The sequence below is a fragment of the Echeneis naucrates genome, chromosome 20 (genome assembly GCF_900963305.1).
Source record: "Echeneis naucrates chromosome 20, fEcheNa1.1, whole genome shotgun sequence".
In the NCBI taxonomy this organism is placed as follows: domain Eukaryota; kingdom Metazoa; phylum Chordata; class Actinopteri; order Carangiformes; family Echeneidae; genus Echeneis; species Echeneis naucrates.
In genome coordinates this window covers 12,043,713-12,059,450 of record NC_042530.1, presented here as the reverse complement: position 1 = coordinate 12,059,450, position 15,738 = coordinate 12,043,713, and the positions used below count along the sequence as shown (strand labels likewise).

General features: G+C 43.4%; 1 protein-coding gene across 1 annotated transcript in view; it reads left to right on the top strand.

The window, feature by feature from the left end:
• znf438 (zinc finger protein 438) overlaps positions 1–9,660 on the top strand; it is a 43,792-nt gene extending 34,132 nt beyond the window's left edge. The window contains exons 3-4 of the mRNA XM_029529467.1: positions 4,552–6,342; positions 6,719–9,660. Of these exons, the coding sequence (XP_029385327.1) occupies positions 4,580–6,342; positions 6,719–7,307 (2,352 nt within the window). The 5' untranslated portion in view covers positions 4,552–4,579 and the 3' untranslated portion in view covers positions 7,308–9,660. The remainder of the gene's footprint in view (positions 1–4,551; positions 6,343–6,718) is intronic.
• The last annotated feature ends 6,078 nt before the right edge of the window (positions 9,661–15,738 follow it).

The window sequence follows — 15,738 nt, the reverse complement described above, 5'->3', positions numbered from 1 at the left end:
CATTTCTCAGATGTGAGTCAATAAAAGCAAAGCATCTAGACTCTCAGTGCAGCATCTTGTACAAGAGGAACGGCAGGTTAGTGGTGGGATTTCTCTATCGATTGATCTCCATCCACATGCAGGGCAGAGCAGCGGGATCCTAATTGGAATGGATTTCTCCCTTGCATTGATTTGCTCAGGTGACAGTGGATGACATACGGTTGTGTGTGTGCGTTTTCTGTGTTTGTGTGTGCAAGTGTGTGTCAGTGCTCATGCAATGAGTAACATACGGTGCTAACGTTCTCTTTTGCATTACTTTTTTGCATTTAGTTGTAAAAGGAGCAGCTGGACGTTACCAAGTTGCTGGTCATCGTGTGTTTGTGTGTGTATGATGCCTGCATCTATTCTTTGGCGCTCTCGTTCAGCAGAGCTCTGGGACAAAACAAGGACCTCTGCAAACACTGATTTCATTTTCTCCATGATCGCTCTCGCTCTAGACCCTGGCTCCTTGGCATACACACACACACACACCTCAGGCAGGGGCGCAAATATGAGCAGTTAGCATGCATGCAGCAAGAAGCGATCAAGCACAGATAACACCTAAGTTCACTCAGGAGGAAAGAAAATTGTATGATCTCATCTCCTCTTGGACTGCATGAGCCATGAAATTCTCCCTTTGTGTTCACTGACTAAATGTATATGTACATATCACATTTGTAATGTATATTTTAGCTTTATTACAATTTAACCAGTCACATTCACCTTCCTATGTGTGTTTGTGTGCACAGGCGAGAGAGAGGAGGTAGGTGAAAGATGGCCGCTGGACATGGCTTCTCACAGCCGGCTGGCCCCAACCCCCTGTGATTTGCCCTCTTATCTAGCCCAGATCCTGGCCTTTCATCTGGGCTAAAAACTAGGGGAGCTTGGCCTCTGCAGGGTTTTTCAGCCCTCCCTCTTGCATATACACTCTTCATTCCAGACCCCCTCCATCTCCAGGCTCTATCTTTGTGTCCCAGATGAGCACTGCTCTCACCTACAAGGGAGATAACAAACCCCACACTAGTATGCTCCCTGCACCGCTTCCCTTGAAACACTTTGGATTTAGTTTTTTAAAACTCACCAGGAGAGAAAAAAACATTTCTTATTGTCTACTGCTGTCCAGGAGCTGACATTTTCACATGAGAATGTTATTAGTGGTTTTTATTTTTTATTTTTAAACAGGCGAGGTTGGCTTGCATTTCTATTCCAGCCCCAGTCTCAATATACTGGGTCCAAAATGCTGGACTCTGCAGTTCAAACAGTAGTTGGCCAAAAGCAAGACAAAGCAAAATCAGAGAATGCTTCAGGGATGCATTACTGGATAACAATAGGCAGGTTGTTTTGTCTGGTTAGCCCATTGGTCTTGGCTGGATCACATCTTCATGTGACCCAGGTCCTGGGTTGAGGGCTTTTTTTTTTTGTTTCTTTTTTGCGTGTAGGTTTGTGCAGTTGACTTCATACCATTTCATTCCATTCCAGGTGGATGCCTGGCCCATCCCCACACTGCCCTCCTGCTCAACCCTGACCTGTTTCCAGCATAAACAGCAGATCCTCACCTCTCACCCCTCTGGCTTTACCTGATAATCTGTCTCTGTGGATCACCCCCACCTTTTTTTCTTCTGATTCTCCCTCAGCCTCCCACATTCCCTCCACAAACCAGGTTTCTGCATCACCCCAGCTCTAACCTCTGACCCCAGTCAGATTAGAGTGGCTGGCATTTCAAATCCAGCCGCAGATTGAGTAGCATCTGTGACCTCCCTGTGCATTTCTCTCTCTGACTCAAGACAAGGTCAGTCAGACCGCAGTTACATCTAAAGTTAGACACAGATTTTCAGTTAAAGGCATGTTCAGTCACTGTATCTGTACCTTGGCTGATGCAAGGGTCCTCTGATCCTGTGTATGGAGGGGAATCACAGTCACTTTGGAAAGTTTTTAGATCCTTTCACTTTTTTTTTCACACATTTTGTTGCCTTAGGTTTAATATATTCAATCTACTCTTTTGTTCCCCCTTAATAAGTTGTGTGTGTAGACAAATGAGCTAATTATTAACGGAAAGACAAAATTGTTATATTCCTAGATGGGTCAAATTGTCCTAAAATTATTCTGAAAGGTTTCTCTCTTTCTCTCTCTCCACGTGATTAGAGGTAAATGTAATTGATATTAGCATGATATCAATGATATAATTGTCCCACAATTCACAGTACTTGTCAGACCAAAGAGCAAGCAGTCAAGTCCAAGGAGCTGTCCATGGATTTGAATGTTGATAAAATATGGATTTTAGTCAGCCACTAAAACAATATTCAAAATCTTTCAATGTTCTTTCCAAGTTTGGAACCATCAGGACTCTTCCTATGGTCCAAAGTGAGGGGTTGATTGTCCAGCAAAACTCTGTAATCACACGGATTTGACTGGACCACAGCAGGCGTTGACCTTCATATTATATAGCCAAAACAGAAAGGAAGACACTTTTAATACCGTTCAGCTCCGTTCTGTGTAGTGAATCACAGCTCAAGGCCGAGGGCATGCCATCATCATGGATATTCACTGGCTGTATCAGCATACTTTTTGTATTAGGGCTTGTTGTGTTAAACCAGTATCTTCAGTGATCTGACGCTGTTTTGAAAAAAAAAAAAAAGATACACAGTTTTGAGAGTTATTTTTGCTCATTTTTGTCATACTAGTGGTGTGGCTGTAGGAGTGGTTGGTTCACCACTTGGCTGACTTTGCGGAGCAAATTTACATGTTGTAGAGAGAGACTTTTGGGACAGCTCTGACATTTGATAAGTGCTACTTGCTTTAATATCCAATGCACTCGCTAAAAATGTTAGACGTTTCCAAATCTTAGTGCAAACTGGATAACACCTTCCTCCAATCCAATCCCAATCTGCCCCAATTGTTTTCCTACATTTCCAGGAGGAATGCGACAAATGGAAGCTGAAACTTGTTTCTGTGTGGTGTTAGTTGGTGTCAGGTCACATCTGCTGAATCACGTGTGACAAAAGGATTACAGGCCTGCTGTGGCTGATTCTCCAGCTGTTGATACACACCCTTTTTCTCCTTAATGTCAAAACTTTCACAAGGTAGGATTCATAGCCAAATGTTGCCTTTACCCACTTCGTCCGCTCTCTGTAGCCACATAAAATGCCCAGAGGAGCACACTTCCCGCAGTTTTATTCCACTCTGTTTTCTGCCAAAGTCACAGTCAAACTGGAATCAACAATCCACACAGAGGAGGAATATCTCCAGTTTTATGGAGTCATAATGCGGTAGGGGTACTGTATAAATAATTTCTCCACACAGAAACACTTCCAGCTGTTAAACAATATGCCCTTTGCAGTTTTTCTTTTCTGCTCTGTCTTTTTTTAATGTAGAAATCTTCTTGCCCAGGCTACCTTATTTTTTATTTTTATTTTTTTTGCCTTCAGAAATGATGTTTTGAATATATGCCTTTTGTGACACCTCCAGATTGTTACACTTTCTGATGATTAGTGGAGCTGCAAGTCAGCCTGTATTAAAAAGTGCTTTTGAAAGTCAGGTCATAATGTGAAATTCAAAGCTCAGAATCTGTTTACAATTAGACCCTTTGAAGCATTCCAGTGTAATCTCTACCTCCTTTTGATATAAAGATACAGTATTGATATAACTAAAGGGAATTTTGCCATTGTTTTTATAGCCATACCTGTGGCTTTTGATTGATGGGTGGAAACTGTTCAGTAGATTGAGATAATAAAGACTTGTTTAAAACCTCACTCTGAGGTTATAGGTTTCCCATAGAGTTCAGCAGTATTTTGTATCAACACAGGCAGAATGGTGAGACACAGGGTGGAAAAGCCTTATCCCCACTGGGTAACCATGAAACATTATTTGTGAACAAAGGATGATAGCGTAATACTAGGGCTTTTTTTCTAAAGGGGTGTCCTTATTGCCTTCGGCCAGGTTACAGTGCTGGTCATTGTAGGGGGAGACCTTCTTCATGTAGTAAAGACCCTGCCGTTGGGCAGCTTTCACGCTCCACTGGCTGATCCTTCCAGGAAGTGAGTGGGGGTACAAGAAGCCCCCCACAGAGCCCCAGCATGTACCATGGCTGCATGCTGGGCCTCAATCAAAGGGGGCAGTCTGTCCTAAGCCTGAGGGAGAGAGACCCTGCTGTGAGTGACCAGAGACACGAGTAATAGGACAGCTTGTCACACTTGTGCAGATGCCTGTATTTTTGACACTATGGCTGCTTCTCTTCTGCTTGGGTTGCACATTAATGATGCCATTAAAAAGAAAAAGTTGTGCACCAAAGTCAAACTTATTTGACTGACCTTAGCAGCTTTCAGACAAAACCAAGTCAATGTGGTTATTACTATTAAGTATTTCAGATCCAACTGATCTAAGACTTGACTCTCATGGAGTGTTGCAGTGGTGCCAGTTATTGTTGATGTGGAAACTTGGTTTGAGCATTTGGGAAGGAAGGGCAATTTAAGACTTGAAATGCTTGCAGTCTCACTGCAAGAACTAATCTTCATGTTTTTTGTGTTTGTGTTTCAGTTGGTAGCCAGTTAGTCTAGCCCTTCAGATGAAGAGCCTTCAGTTCCGAAGCATTGCCCCTAAGGCCCCGGCCGTGGTGCCCTCCCCCTCCCCTGCGGTCCTGTCCTGCCAGCCTCCCTCTGCCCTCCCTGAGGCAACCACCGCCTCCAGCCCCAAATCCATCATTGTGCCCACCCAAAACTATGCACTAATGCAAATAGCAGGTCAGGATGGCACATTCTCCCTTGTGGCGCTGCCCCCTTCTGTCTCCTCTCAGACACCACAGCAACAACAGCAACAAACCCAGTCAATCCAAAAGAATCTCAAACTGCCCATTCCCAGATACCAGCCAGTGAGGAGCAAGGGGACCACTGATAAGGTCAAATCACCACCAGCAGCTGCCAAGATGAAAATGGTGTCCAAGGATACTGTGACAGTACAGACCAAATTAGTGGTGGGTGGGTCATCAACACCTATGAAGAAAAAACAACTGGAGTCCAAGCACACAAAAGAAACCTTAGTGCTGAAAGAGGAGCCTTCCGAGCAGGTAATTCTGATTGATCCAGGCACCTCAGACATCTCTGTCACTGCTCTGCTCCCTGACAATGCTGTCCTCTATCCCAGCTCCCAGTTGGAGAGAACACCAGATGGCTCTGAACGACCTGCTACAACTGGTCTTATTCAGAACCTCCAGTATCCCCCTACTGTTGTCAAAAGCTCCCCAGTCAAATCCCCAGAGGAAGGTAAGACCACTGTGAGGCTGTGCCAATCTAAGCCCACTGCAGCCCAGCCCCAGAGCAGTATCACTGTCCTCTCCCCAGCTATCTTCAGCAAAGCGGTCCAGATTATCCCATCCCCACCGAAGGGTAAACTGCCCATTCTGCCCTACGCTAAAATGAAGAGCGCCCTCATCCCAGCTGCCAAGCTCAGCAGCTTGTCGCCAGAGAAGAAAGATATCTCCAGCCCGACCGGACACACCAGCCCCATAGATCCTGTAATCAAGACCCTGGAGCCAGCTGAAGCCTTGAGTCACAACCAGGTGTCAAACTCTGCTCTACAGCCCCAGGCCAAGACCACACTGATGCCTGTGTTGGGCACTCTCCAGAAACCACCAGGAAAGAAGAGGGGGAGGAAAAGAAAGACAATGGAAGACATCTTGGCATTTGAAGCCCGAAAGAAGAGGTCTTTGTCTTTCTTCCGTAGAAGGGTCCCTGAAAAACCACCCACAATTACTCCAGGCTCCAAGCAAAAGGAAGTTGATATTTCAAAGAAGTATCGGAGCATCCGGCCCAAGCCCATGTTAGTTATGGAAACAGTTCCCCAACTAGTTAGTTTGCCTGCCATTACCCCAGATGCCCAGGAACAAGATCTCGCACTTGGCCACCAGCTCCCTGCCACGACTGCAACCAAGGCCGTTGACTGTCCTCCCCAACCAGCCCCTGTGACTCTCCTGAGAGGCGCCTCCCATCCCAGAGTATTCATAGGCAGCCGCCCACTCCACCGTTGCCCCACATGTAGCCGCTGTTTCCAGTTCAAGCACCACCTCCAGAGCCACATGAACAGTCACACCAACAGTCGGCCCTACGTCTGCCCGGTATGCCGCAAAGCCTACGCTCACTCCGGCAGCCTGAGCACCCACATGAAGCTTCATCACTCTGAGGTACGACCACGTCGGTCTCTGCGCTGTGAGTTCTGTGAGAAGGCCTTTGGATATGTGGGGGTGTATTTCAGCCATCTTAGAGAGGTCCACAAGGTGGTGCTGACCGTGGAGCCTTCAATCAGCCATCATGAAGATGACGTGCCTATGGAGGGGTAGGATTATGATAATTTGCATCAAAATAATTTCTTTCCTAATGAGCACTTTCACCTTAGGTGAAATTAAATAGGTGAAATGGGTAAATAACCCTATGAGATATGATCAGATAATACTCCCTTGTTCGTCACTCAGTGGGGAATATATATATATATATATATATATATATAAAAGAAACAAGGTAGTAAAATGAAATTGTCTGAAAAAATATTTACATAGATCTAGCAACATTTCACCTAAAAATACATAAAATAGGCAATGAAATTGCACATTGTTACAATGTTATTGCGCATTTTTATTGAGCAGATGGAGGGGAGGGGAGGTTCCACGTGGAAAAAGTGACCATAGTTGAGCATTATTTATTCTCCTCACCAGGGCCAACTCCTCGGAGCCATCAGATGAGCAGGACCGCGAAGACCCCGTGGAGCTGCAGATCAAATGTGGCCGTTGCCAGGCCATCACTCCCACCTTTGCAGACATGAAGATGCACTTACTTTATGTGCACAGGGAGGAGGTACAGGTTCAGCTGTGTGACGGCCACGCCCCGCGCGGGGGACGTGATGCTGAGAATGAACTGGTAAAGCACGCTGCTCACTATTGGCGGCAACTCAACGAAAAACGTAATCTCGTCAAGTGCGGGAGCTGCGATGAGGAGTTCTTCTCCTTCTCCAAGCTGAAGAGGCACATCATGTCCCACCACCGTGGAAGTGAGGGGCACGACAGCGCGGCCATCTCCTCACCAGATAGCAGAGGAGGACTCGGTGTCCTTGCAGCGGGTGCAGGATTCAACTGCATCCTGTGCAGCGTTGTGATGGACACTAAAGAGGGCGTGATGGAGCATTGGAGGAGTTGCCACCACTGTGAGAAACCTGGCCTGCTTTGGGACGCACTGAGCTCCTACTCTGGCCAAGAAGAGTGTGAGGCAGATGGAGATCTTGACACTCCTTCTCTAAGCCCACACTAACCAGCCTAGTTCATGGCATGGCGCCCTTCTCTGTGGCTCCTGCTCATATATACTCAGTCCTAACAATCAGCAGCACAGGGATGGAGAGTCTCTCTTATGGTTTTAGCACTAGTTTCGTCTTTCACCATTTGTCTGTCCAAAAGAAAAGCAAAACAATATCAAGCCAATGGTGAAAACTGATCTCTGTGCTACATTTCATAAGAGGTGTTATCTCTAGGTCAAAGAATCCAATATTATTTTCCATGTTACTTTGATTGCACTGTTTTGTTTTGTTTTGGTTTTTTTTTTGTTTTGGTTTTTTTTTTTTAACTTCATTTTTTTAAGGTATGTATTTAATATCCTGTTGGGAATTAGATTATTATTTTTTTCTACTCCTTATTTAAATGTAACTGAAAGGGTAATTTATAACCGAGCTGACACAGTCAAACTTAAATGTTCATTTCACCCAAACACTTACCTCTTGTGGTATCTAGCCATGCATATTATTTGCTTTCATGAACCCAGTTTTTAAGGTGTCTGTGCTGAGATTTCTGCCTACAATTTAATATGAAAAAAAAAAAATAGATTTCAAAAGCTCAGCTATAACAACATTGATTTTGGCATTTTATGATTATTGGCAAAATAAAAGAAGTGAAGGAGCGAGGGAGGGATGCAACAGAGGTCCTTGGCCGGATTTAAACCAAAGACGTTGCGAGTCATGGTCTGAATTGTTCTGACCATGACTTTTTGTACAAGATACAACAGAATTTCTCTTTATAAAATAGAAATTTTAAATCATGTGGCCTCCACAAACATAATTTCATGACCTCCATTTTGGAGTCAGCATTCTTTGAATTGTGACATCTTTGACATTAACCAAAGCAACTCAAAGATTTGCAAGGCTGCGTAACACAATTGGAAAGTGGGAACTTTTTTTTTTTTTCTTTTTTTCTCCTTGTTCCTTTTGATTTGGGTGAACTGATCTCATAAAATACGAAGAAATGTACATTTCATAACAAGGGCACACTGTCTATTGTCACACTGTCTGACATTTTATCTACTGGCCTTGGATTATTACAGGTTAACAGAAATCAGTATGTGTAAAATACTTTTATCTAATATTGTTCGTGTTAAAGGAGAAATCAATATTTTCAGTTATGACTTGAACTTAAAGTATTTGGGTCATGTGCCCACTTGGACCCTTGAAGAAACACTTTTCTAACCAGCACCCAAGTGACATCCTTGTGGCCTTTTCAAAAGAGAGAAAAGAAAAAAAGTTTTTCATGTGTAACGCGGCTTATCATCAGTATGATCCTCAGTAGGCAAAGTTCTCTCTCTTTGACTTGTTGATTAATGCCTCCATGTGTATTCTTTGATATGCCAAGGGTCTATTCACACTTGTGATTGTAGAATTAAGTTTTGCATTTTAGCTTTTTAACCACTGACGGAAAACTGTCGATTTAGTGAACACACAAAGGAAACTATCGAATTGCCTACCTGTCGTTGCCACCTGTGGAATTGTGTGCACCAAGACTATGATTAGAGCTAATATAAGCCTTTGTCAAGTCCAGAAAAATATGCTATTTTATACTCTAGATTAATACAGATCTTTTAGTATATTTATGCTTGTGATTGGTCCTTAAAGAACCAGCATTAAGACATTTGTTATGTTTGCTTCTCCTAGTTTTAGGGGATGTTTAACGTCTTGTTTCTTGTCGGGGAATTCCTTACTACATTGCAAGTACCTCTGTTAACATTTGTCTGTGTTTATCTTTCATATAAAAATATTACAGGGTCAAGTGAATGTACCTGAATGTTTTAAAAACCCTACCAAAAGTATATGCTATATAGACTTATATAGATATAGAATATATAGATATATTGAGGAAAAAAACATATATATTTACATAGAGTAACTAGTGAATCAGCTGCTTTCTTCTGTTACAGTGCAGGAAGGAAACGAAATGAATTTATCATTTGCCGAAACAGGCAACAAAAGCCATGTGGAGCTGTCCTTATGTGTCTGACACACAGTACAGGACTGTGAATTAAGGGCAAAGCACTGATGTGTACATGTCGCACTGAGTGGATAAACTACAGTAAACCAAGTACTGCTGTTCATTGATGCCATGTTTGCATGTTCATCAGTGAACTGTCCTTTGTTTCCATGCCCTCAACACAAACCAGGAAGTGACAGAATTAAGGGTCAGACTCTTCTTCCCTCAGTTAGATGAGAAGCATACGTGATTTTCAGCACAAGTCAGTGAAAAATCCCACACCAGGTGATATGATGTGTTTCGTTCACTTAATATGTTGACTGTTTCAAAAAAAAAAAAAAAAAAGACTGAAAGTGTTTGTGCTCTGTTTGTGTACATGAAGAACCTGATGTTTGTGAGAATAAAGATAATGCTTTGTTGATGACTTTAGAGGAGTTGTGGTTGTTGAGTCCACATATGAATCTACAGTGTAGCTGAACAAGCACACTCAGTCCACTTACTGTTTTTACCTGAGCTGCTGCCTCTAACAATGAGCTAACTGAAGCTACAAGAAGCTGAAATGATGAGGTGAGGTGATATAATACTGCTATGTTGTATCAAAAGAAGGGCTACGACGAACTGGGTGATTTATAAGCACAGCAATTCATTTTGGGTTGCAAAAGGCATCTGTGAAGTTCCTGGAGCTAAATGCTAAAATTCAGTCATCTACCAGCTCTGATATTGTCCCATCTTACTGTGCCAATAGGACACAGACAAAACATTTCCTAATCAGCACTTAAAGGGGTTAGGGGGCAGAGATGACGACTGAGTCACAATTGAACGAAGGGCTTTTAGGAGCCCACGTGTCTCACCTCTGTGCTCCTCCCCTCTCGACAGACCCTCCATTTGTCTACTGGAGCCTCATAAAATAATCAGACACAGATACAAGCGTGCTAATGTTTCTACTTTTTGGTCCTAATGCAGAATGCCACATGTGCCTGTGTCAGACGTACCACACAGCATCCATAGTGCAAGAAGTGGCTCAAAATCACACCAAGGTAAGACTGCCGGGGTTCAGAGAAAGGTGAGCTCACCGTGTTCTTAGAGGAGCATAAAAACAATAGCTGTATGCCTTCAGATGGCCTCATATTTAATGAATGGATATGACATTAGTAATGATCTCTATTTTTCCCCCTCTGTCTGCTCATCCTTTCTTTTTCTGCATTGCTAAGATGCTTTTAGAATAAAAGGAAACACTAAACCAGTCTTCTCAGACACATTTACAACTAAGAGGAACAACTAAGTTGCACACTTGAGAATGCACTTTTTTATTAGCCTTCATGCCATCAGAACCAAATGCTCTGTTCTCTGTTGCAGGCCCAGATGTGGGGATCATTGTCACACCAGCGTGGAATGCAGGTTTTAATTGTTTTGGAGGCACAACTAACTCTGCATCAAGGGTCAAAGAGCACTTCCAGCCGTGGTTTCTGCTTCTAGTCAAACAAGTAACAGCCCCAGACTCCAAACTCAAAACAACCATAGCTGGGTTTACGTCAACTCCTCAACTTCTTCAAATTACTTTACTAGAACTGAAAGGTTTCAAATGACACTAATTCAACTTCAGGTGGGTTTCAGCTCTGGTGGAACACAAGATAAAGCTACAACATCAGTACATACCCGGGCCCCAATCTAGCATCGCCATCACAGTTGCAGATAAAAAGGAAAGCGCTATATGGTGATGCATATTTCCCTTTAATCAGCGCTAACGTGTACCGCAGCCGTCACACCGCACTCCCACCTCACTGTGGCTCTCAGGGGGACAGGGGAGATCAAAGCCCCCCCTCTATCCCCACCCACTTGTACATGATCAGTGGGAAAGAAGGAGAACTGTGGGCAGCTCTCTTTCCTTCTTTCCCTCTATCCTTCGTTCTTCCTTTGGGTCTTTGAGTTAAAGGCCTTAAAGTTTAACTTCAACGAAACCTCGGCCCTCGATTCAACAAGGAAGCTGAGGGATACAGTTTCACTTCTTTTACTAAATTATTCTTACAGAGATGTCAGATGTGTTGATCTACTTATCCATGAAGAAATTTACAGATCTTGTGTGTGTACCTGTTCAGATTCTCCTCCAGCGGAGTGTAAACCAGACCGTCAAACAACATACAGGGAGACTTGAAATAACAACACTGGCGTCAATGGGAAAAGGCAGAGGGGGATTTATGGGACAGTAAAAATGTGACCCACACTGACCAGAGATGGTCTTAAGAGCAACTAATGTTGGGTGTAACAAGAGTACAACATGCAAACTGCTGGCTAACGCCAGCTCCACTCCCACCTTCCCACTTTTGATGCATGATCTGTTGCCAGTCTGTCTTAATACACTAACACCCGTGAAGCCTCAGTCTGCACATGCAATACGTTGGTGATACGTGTGCACATCCGTCAAAGTAATTCTATGGCTTCATCAAAGATTTATAAACCCTTCTGGATGTCAGGACTTAGATGTACAAATTGGTAATCCCACATCTATGAACTCACCCTCCATCGCTCCCTCACTCCAGAGATGTGAGCCGCCCTTCCCTTCCCTGCTGCCTCTTGGTCTCAGGTTTCAAAGCGTCCCGTCTCTCCTCACCCTCCCAGATTAGTCATCTAATGAGCAGCAGGGCTTATCAGGTTAATAATTGATGACGGGCGGCTGGAGAGAGGCATCGATCCGATCCAAGCCCGACTGTGGCTCTAAATGGTGCAGAGAAAGGGACACCTCAGGAGGATAAGTGGGTGCAGGTACATCAGTGCAACACTGCGCTGTATGGGCTGAACGGCATTCAGACTACCTTTCCTCGTCACGAAACTGACATCAGCACCAAGAGGTACCTCTGGGGGTCGTGTCATTCCTGTAATGTGTCAGGGTCCCTGTTGTTTCAGGCAATGCAATAAGGAACAGTGCTTGTTGTTGTCAGTGTTGTGTAGAATGTGCATGTAGAGGTAATAGTCTGGTGAAACCTTTTTAAATAGTAATAAAACAGATAATAAAAGTCCAGACCTGTCTAGGGGACCTGATGTAAGGAATCATTAGGCCTGTGAAAGGCTTTTTACCATCACCTGTGATGGCCTTGGCACTATTTATAAAATATCCATCTTTGTAGTCCTTATCCTATACCCTTGAGTCAGATAGACAGTTATGTTTTGTAATACCTCAAAGATTGATTAAAAAAAAAATCCAAGCAATATCAAAATTTAGCTTCCAGACATACTTGATTTATCAAATCAAGTGTGATTCTTTATGACAGTGGGCACTGCACTCGACTGAGACTAGACTAGAAAGACTAGAAAAGCAACAAAAACGTATATGTTTATTCATTTATTCCTCTCCCTCCTGACAACATGGGAGAAAGACGTTTGGGTGGCGGCCAACAGCCCTCTATAGTGTTATATCTGTCTCTACGTATTTGCTTAGCCATGTCTGCCTTTGAGCTATTAAATCAAATCTGAAGAATCTTGATTAAATTATTCGTGTAATTACGCTCCACCAATCTATTCCATTCAGTCTCTCTTTAAAATATGTCTCTTTTAAGAAGATAACTGAAATTTCACTGTGATTTAAATCCTTGCGGAATCAAAATTATGTCGCCAGACAGATTCCAGGTTAGTCTAGCATATGCTTAACTGAATTGAACATGTGTTATTTTGTAAATAAGAACATAAGTAGCTGCAGCTTCCCCGCTCTACTGTTTCTGTTGTGGTTAGTTCACATCTGTTCCCGGGATCTAATGTGCTTAAAACACATGCTCATTATTTTCCCAAATTTGTATAGATAACTCAGAGAAACTCGTGTCTCGCACGATGAAGCCAACATGGACAGCCGCTGCAGTTTCTTCAGCAGCCACTAGAGTCTGGCTTCAGGAGTGATTGAGCCCCCCATCGACAACCATGTTAAAAAGCTCAGCTTTAGAGCAGAAATTATGTTTACATCCTGGTACAAACACCAGTCTGGGTCTCAATAGCTAATATCCTTCTTTGTGACAACTGTCTCTATACGTTGTCCCTACAATAGACTGCCAGGGCGCACTCAGCCCTTGCCCAAAGTGAGCTGGGATTGGCTCCAGCACGCCCTGCGACCCGAAAACAGATCAACAGTAGAAGAATGAATGAATGAGTTAGGACGAATCAGGAATTGCCGAGATGGCGACAGCAGAGCAGCTTCTAAAACGCTCTTCAGAAGCCTGTGACATCGCTGACATCACTCTTACATCCCATTCATGTTTCTCTCCAGTCGCCATCACACAAACGTGGATGGATAGTTAAAAGTCTGACTGTGACAACCTCTCTGTTGGATCCAACATTAATAGCGTTTTCCTTGACTCAGTCTGACAACACTTATTTCCAACATTTGTCAACAATTTGTCATTACAATAAATGTCAACCAAGATAAGATGAATCGATGGATAGTATACTAATTCCCCTCCAGACTAAAAGCTCCATATGAAGACCAGATTGTGTGTATGAAGTCCTCTGTAACTGCTCTCCACTTTTCTCTCCCATTTTTAGTCTGACTCCAACAGTCCCCTTACTCTTCAGCTTTGGATAACTGCACAGCCAGTCAACCCAAATCAAAAACATGCTTTGGATTCATAGGGGAGACGTTATTTCTGCCACAGGAGCGAGTTTAACCAGCCACTCCAACCTCGTAAATTAAAGTGAGTTCACATGAAAGGATGGACGGAGTCTTACAGAGAACTTCACCCTCCCATGCCATCCATGAAAAAGGAATTTTGTCGATGTTTTATTAATAGTTATCAGTGTGAAACGTCAGACTTTGTCAGGAAAAGGGTTAAATGCATTTGAATCTGAGCCTCAAACACAGCATGTTCTTTGTTCATTCCTGTACAAGGGCAACGGATCTGATTGCTCAACCCCGTGGTGGGCTATGTAGGACAGCTTATCTTCACATGGAGCTGATAGACAGTATGTTGGTGACATTGCTTTGAGTGAGCCTGCTTCCCCTTTTCCATGTGCCTTCAATGGGGAATCTGCTGAGGGGATGCTGCTCATTGCTTTTGGTCCAGATGGTCAAGAGCTCCCAGTGTTCAGTGGGGTAGGCGCCGTTCGCCCAGGGGGACTCCAGCCATCTGTTCCAATCCTCTCCACTCTTCTCATATAACTCACAGTCTCTGAGCCTCAGTATACTCCGTGTAAAAGCCTTGGATCTATTAGGATAAAGGTCTGATTCTGTCTGATCCTGTGTTTCTCCTTGGCTGATGAGTAAATAAAACCAAGGCCGCCTCACCCTGAGTTCAAAACATGGAAACTCCCAGAAAAAGTTGTCTCTACTCTGTCATGATGGGTCAATTTGACCCCTTTCCTGTTCTCATTCCTTTACTCTTCCATCGGCTTCTATCCCTGCTACCTGCGTGTGTGGCAGCACACAAGTATGTGTGGGTGTCCAGTCAAATTCAAACGAGACAGAGAGCATCTTTCTGGAGTCATGTTAGCTCCGGGGAATGTGACGAGATAACTGGATGCTAATGCTATTCTTTGCCTTTGGGGAATTATGTCTGCCTGAGCAGTAACCTACATTTACTGAGCCGACTTACACATAAGGTTAATGAAACAGGCGCGCTGCAGGACAAACGGACCCTTCATATACGAGCGTACACACGCACACAGATGTATCATCAATACAATCATTCCACACACATATACACACAAACAAGGAGCTTTCTGTTTGCGAGAGTGCAAAAGCTAACAAGGTTACCGAGCAAGCAGGCATCTGAATCAGTAATTTATTTATTTAGTCTGGCTCCAAGGAGCCGTGGGCGTGGACTAATAAGAGGAAGAGAGTTTTTCTGCACAGAACTGTGCAAATGAGAAGAAGAGATTCTGATTCGAGAGCTAAGGCCCATCCTTTCGATCCATCATTTCTTTTATCGCTCACCTTCAATTAAGGCGAACAGACAGACTGGGAGGTCTCTGATTTGATAGCTTAATTAGCTCATGTATATGTAAAGTCTGGCGCTGTTAACTAAAGACTGAGGACTGCTAGTTCAGATTTAGTGCATTTTGCCCAAACCATGATTGGAAGAGGGCGAGTTGGATTGCATGGTAAATGATGTGAGCGTGTCTGTGTGTGCATATATGTGAGTGTGAGAGAGCGTAACTGAAGTGACAAATAAGCTGTGGTCCTTATTGCAAAAAAATTGATGTTTGAGTCTACAATCAGGTAACTGTAAATGTCCATATATATATATTTTTTTTTTTATTAGAAACCAGGACTAGGTTCAATGTTAATACTATGAAACTATCAACATGTAACTACAGACTGCCCACAATCAAGTATGTTAAAGTGAGCCATCAGGATGTCTGAAGGTTAAAGTTAGGAAACTTCTCCTGGAAATGAATGTATGTGTGTCAGGTGACCTATGACAGTGTGTGCATGTTTGAAACACAAAGACAAAGATATGATCCACACCTCCACTTCC